The 6,000-nt window shown below is 41.9% G+C and overlaps 1 protein-coding gene across 1 annotated transcript; it reads right to left on the reverse strand.

Annotated features, from left to right (window-relative positions):
- Positions 1-3,657: 3,657 nt before the first annotated feature.
- Positions 3,658-5,786, reverse strand: LOC124270983. The gene is made up of 2 exons (XM_046706053.1): positions 5,662-5,786; positions 3,658-4,864 (listed from the first exon to the last, which is right to left on the reverse strand). The coding sequence occupies exons 1-2, from the start codon at positions 5,723-5,725 to the stop codon at positions 4,419-4,421; spliced, it is 510 nt and encodes a 169-aa protein (XP_046562009.1). The 5' UTR covers positions 5,726-5,786; the 3' UTR covers positions 3,658-4,418.
- Positions 5,787-6,000: the final 214 nt, after the last annotated feature.

Consider the following 6,000-nt stretch of genomic DNA (forward strand, 5'->3'; position numbering starts at 1 on the left):
TGATTCAGTAAGCTTTAGCCTGAATGAGGTCAAACCATTGATTTATTCACAGCGTTCTATTGAGCCCAAGCTCACGTTTATCAAAATATGCTGGGCGTTTTCCGAAATTGTCCGTGGGTTCGACTTGGCAGCATTTCCTTGGAGATGTCCCATTAGCTGTTTGGGCTAGGTGTAGAGCGGGCAAGGGCCCTGAGCTGATGATGAGCCGTACCAGCCTGACTGTGCCAGGATCTCCTGATCCCAATATGCTGCATACTATTTTTAATCTGTAAAACATAAGAAATAAGTGCATTTGTTATGCGCTGTTTTCCATCCATTGCGGTTGCTCAAAGCGCAGGTCTCAAAGGTAGAACTTGGAGAAGGGATGGGTTTTAAGTTTGGACTTGAAGACAGCTAAAGATGGGAAGGTTTTGATATCAAAGTAAGACAGCTCCAGAGAAGGAGCACAGAATGAGAATGATCTCTGGCCGAAGGATATGAGATTGATCTTGAGTAGTGGTTGATCGTCGGATCTTAGAGTTTCGTTTGAAGTATATTTCTGGAGAAGTTCTTTCAGGTATGCTGGTGCAACGTCATGGCAACAGCTGTATGTCAGGGATAGAACTTTGAATTTGATTCCAGCTTGTACTGGGAGCCAATGGAGATCAATATTGGTGTTATATTGGATGTTTTCTTCAATGGGTGGCGATGGATTAGAACTGCTCCCACGCAGCCTATGCTGGTCTTGAGTTTGTTGTACAAGATATCAGTCATGTGATTGCCTAGTCTGGCTCGCTTATTTACAGCTCGCTGTTAAACGGAGGGAATATTTGTGTGGTGTTCCACTACAAACGCACATATTTGTCACGTGTCTGAGACATATTTGTTGAATTCACAATGTATTTATTTCGCTTATGTAATTATGAAACAGAACATATAGTATTCCCAGAAATTGTTGAAAAGGTTATTTAGGCAAATATCTAATACATAAACTATAGAGTTTTACTAAAATAAATATGTTGAGATTTGATTCTCTTACAGTCTGTCGTTTCAGTACTTTGTGAGACCTCTTTGTCCTGCAATACACGACTGAATATGCCTTGGTACACTACCCATCAAAGTTTGTAGGAAATCGTGTGACAGCGTATCTCAAGATTTGACCACTTCTTTCTTCATTTCCTCAATATTTCGAGTCCTTTCTAATATTTAAGTTCTTTTCGGTTTATTCGGTCCTTCATTAGTCCCCACACATTCTCAATAGGGTAAGGCTGGGCTGTAGCTGGGCCAGTCTAAAACGTAAACAATTTCGTCCGACAACCACTGTTTTGTGTAGCCATCAGTGTGTTTGGGGTCTTTATCATGCTGGAAAATCCAATTATCTTCATTCAGTGTTCGGGCCGTTGGAAGGAGGTGATCATTCAAGATGTCAATATATCGTTCCTTCGTCGAGTTTCCATTGAAAATACACAACGTTGTCACTCCACGTGATGATATCCCACCCCGAAAATCTGAAATTTCTGGCCATGTTTTTTGGCCTTGGTAGATAGGTTTCACAGTATCTTTTGTCCACATTTTCACACAGTTGGGACAAAGCCAGACAGAACTTTCTTCAGAAATGAAAACATTATCCCAATCTTGATCTTTCATCAATGGTGAGGGAATGAATTCCGCGCTTTTTCACCCAGTTAAGTCTATGTAATTCTTGTCTTAGGGTTTCATTACATACCTGAGGACTTCCTCTATTAATCATCTCGTTTCTGACATTCTCAACGTTTTTCAATTTTCCCCTAATTCACAATCTGACCAAATCGCCGTCAATCCGCGGTAGCCTACTGAACTTCCTTGGCCACCCTGTCCCTGTCTTGTGCTCAATCCCATCTCCTGTATATTGTAGACAGAGGAATGTCATATCTACCAGCTAACTCTTTTTCAATAGTCACACCCTTCCAAATTCATCTTGAACCAGCTTTCTTTTCAATTCTACTGTCAAATGTGACATTTCAACAAAGGAAGCAGTCTACTACACCAGGGGAGATAACTCTTGATGTAGTAAGGTTCATTCTTAAGCCTACAAGGTTTGCCTCCCATCCATATTGAGTACCTTACAACATAATGTAACAGCAATTTTACATTCTATTATCGGTATTAGGAAACAAAGAGTTTCTCAATAATTTCTGGGGAAACTTGAAGTGCGAGAGAACACCCTCAAAAACAAATTCCTTTAGTGTAAAGGGAAAATAGCTGCAAAAACTATATGAATAGATCACTGAATGTGATGACACCAGGTGTTTGCAAAAGGGTAAGCCTGTCCTGCAGAAGCGGTAGCATTTGCCATTCACTAAATCTGCCTAAAAGTGAGGTATTTTAGCCTGATGCCGCACAATACACCTATCATGTGACGGTGGGTCCCGAACCACAGTTTTCGTAACGTTACGACCTGTCGTAATACTATAGTTTATCACAGGCTTTCGAATGTAGTAGCGCTGAGAACGTTGTGTGGATCGGGACCCATACAATCAAGTGATCGTTGAACCCATAATTTGGGCTGCTGTGCTGACGTTGAGAGATTCTCATGTTTGTAAATGAAGAAAAACGTTTGGGAACCAGATTTGACATACAACAGATTGGGAGTCAGTCTCCGTCCAAACATATTTTTTGTATTTGACTTTGCATGATTAAATATGCTACTGAGCATATGATTAATCTCGGGGACGTAATTCCACCAGCAGGACCATCGACTCAGTTGAGCGAGTGAGTGAGTTTATTTTTAGGCCGCTTTCAGCAATATTCCAGCAATATCACGATGGGGGACACCAGAAATGGGCTTCACACTTTGTACCCACGTGGGGAATCGAACCCGGTCTGCGGCATGACGATCGAACGCTTTAACCACTAAGCTAACCCACCGCCCCTCGACCTAGTTGACTGACTGACTGACTGAGTTTGGTTTTACGCCGCTTTTAGCAATATTCCAGCAACATCACGGCGGGGGACACCAGAAATGGGCTTCACACATTGTGCCCATGTGGGGATTCTAACCCGGGTCTTCGGCGTGACGAGCCAACGCTTTAACCATTAGGCTACCCCACCGCCCCTCGACCTAGTTGAATGAAAACAGAACGTAAGAAAGGTTTAAATGTATTCCAGGTTTTGAGTTAACAGAACCATTGAAACAGGTGTAACTCGATCCTCGTAAAGCTTGGACAACTGTCAATGAGTGAGTGAGTAAATATTGTTTAACGCCGCATTAGTAAGTTTGGAGCTACTGGTGGCGAGAAATGTATTGTGGTTTACTGTATATTAGATACAATCAAACTGATTCAAAATCACTAAAATGTCAGTCAAATATCACATTTAAGGGTAAAAAGTGACTATAATTTGTCGAATAGTTTAATTTCATTTAAATATGCTAAAATCAAGGGGCTAGAAACAGTTATGAAAAGTTCACATGAGGCTGGAACATTATCACTTAAATGGTGTCCGATATGTGTAAAATCCACACATTCAAATATAATAATTAATACTCATTTAGCCATGACATGGGTTGCATTGAGGCGGATCTTCATTCAATAAATAACGAATAATAACGAATGTGCAAAGTAACTGGTCTTACGAGAAACTCTAAGACAAAATATTTAGAAATAGGCTCTTTTATAATTCTTCATGGTGGAGTGTTGGTGGGGGGGAAGTTATTTTCAAAAGTGGCGATTCTGGGTTCCACATCTTTGCCTTGTCAGTTGGCTGAATGTTAAGGCATATATTTAGTATATCTGTTGTTCTCAAATACTCGAAGTTTACATCCGACATAACACATCTTTCACAACTACATTGTCATAAGCCCCTTTAGAGAATTCCATCGACAATACTGACTAACAAATAAACAAGATACGTGAAAATCGGGAATTTTAATCTGCGCTCATCGGTTTCTCTTGCGCAGAAATTCTGCACATTGAACTGTGGTGCCATTGACGACTTGTCCGCTTTTGGCACAGGATGTTAGCATTCATGTAATTTCCTTAAATTATTTAGCGTTCATGTGATGTTACAGTAACTGACGTCACGCCAGGTCGCATTATACCTTGAGGAACGTCTCACATTAACTTTTGCCTTGAGCTTTTCGCTACTTGTAAACTTTGGAACTTGTCCGCCTGTGGGTTGACATATATTGTCGCATCGTTGAGGATTTACTTTGGCTTCTGATTAGCGTATTATCCACTGTAGTTTGATTCAATTATACGTTAAATAATTTCTTATAACCAATGGTCGAGTTGCCGCGAGGAGACGGACACATATCGAAAAGTCGTAGAAATAACTGGTGTAAAATTATCCCTGTCAAACACAATGGTGGGGTCATATCTCGTTGTCTGCTCGGTAAACTCGGATCAGCCTGTTTCATGTCGACATGATTGGTCAATTTCTTATTTCCTGACGTGTCTATCTCATGCCTCTTGTGACCGAATGCCATTATTTGGCATTGCCGCATGTTTATATACACTGCTGAAAGGCTTGTCAATTGCAAGTCTTATATCAGCTGATTGATCATCAAGCGTTGGGTTGATCCCGCGGGTGTCCTGACTGGAGCCATTGCTGTCACACCTTACGTCCCTTTGCTCTGGAGAGTCGGATGTTGGGCCATGGTTGCCCTTGGCTCTATCATCGGAGCCGTCAGGCTTGTGTTCCCGAAGACTCTCCACGTTAACGCTCTCAACTGAGGATCCAGCGACGACAGCGCTATCATCCGACACAGCGTCTTCTTTTTCTTGGTCTCGAAGTGAGAAGTCAACCTTGACCTCGGTGATGGATTCCTCTAAGTTCGAGGTCGTTTTCGTGTCCTTTAATTCAAGGTCGGTGTCACCCACTAAGGACTTCTTTTCTGGATCAAACACTAAATGAAAACACAAAATTATATGTGAGTGATGAACTCGTTTAAATAGTTCGAGATACCTTCTGGACACGCACATAAATTCTCAGCAATGAAAGTTGACTGACTGACTGAGTTTGGTTTTACGCCGCTTTTAGCAATATTCCAGCAATATCACGACGGGGGACACCAGAAATGGGCTTCACACATTGTGCCCATGTGGAGATTCGAACCCGGGTCTTCGGCGTGACAAGCCAACGCTTTAACCATTAGGCTACCCCACCGCCCCGCCCCCCAATGAAAGTTGAAGGTACCAAGAAAGGGTAATTGTAGGTTAAGAGTCACAGGCTCCTACGGTATAGCTGAAATGCTGTATAACGTTGAGTAACATCAAACCATGACGGATTCACTACACCGATAAGAAAGAATCGTGTAGTTCTGAACTGTTTTGTGAAGCACATTATATTGTAATACTATGATACTGTATGTTATACGTTTGTCCTTGTGTACAATCAAACACCTGAAGAGCCGTTGAACGGCGAAAGGTCTTGTGCTGATATAAAGGAGTTTTCGGAGATTAGTCTAACCAATGCAGAAACTTAGCAGAAAGTGAGTGAGTATGGTTTTACGTCGCTTTTAGCAATATTCCAGCATTATCACGGCGGGGGACACCAGAGTTGGACGTCACACATTGTACCCATGTGGGGAATCGAACCCGGGTCTTCGGCGTGACGAGCCAACGCGATAACCACGAGGCTACCCTATTGCCCCCTTAGCAGAAAGAGTGTGAATCTGGATGCAGGCACATAGATACTAGATACCTTTATGGGCTTGTTTGAGAGGTCGACATCTGCACAGGATGAAACACAGCATGGCAAGCAGCATCCCCGATAGTATACCTGTGGCTATCTGCTGACCTAAACGAAGAAAATATACAACCAAAATCATATGATTTCATGAACGGTTCACAAATCCCCCTACTATACAAATCAAGAGGACTTAACGATTTTACACTCATGTAAATATTGTTTACCTCGACAGTGGGGATCTCAATTCACACGATCAAACGTAAATGACAATTTAGTAAAGGCATTGTTGCTTTAAACGCAGTACTGTTCGGTTCTATACGGTATTATATCATCGTTTGTTCCTGTAAGGTC

This window comes from Haliotis rubra, unplaced genomic scaffold, assembly GCF_003918875.1.
Source record: "Haliotis rubra isolate DU_JTF1 unplaced genomic scaffold, ASM391887v1 Scf1563, whole genome shotgun sequence".
In the NCBI taxonomy this organism is placed as follows: Eukaryota; Metazoa; Mollusca; class Gastropoda; order Lepetellida; family Haliotidae; genus Haliotis; species Haliotis rubra.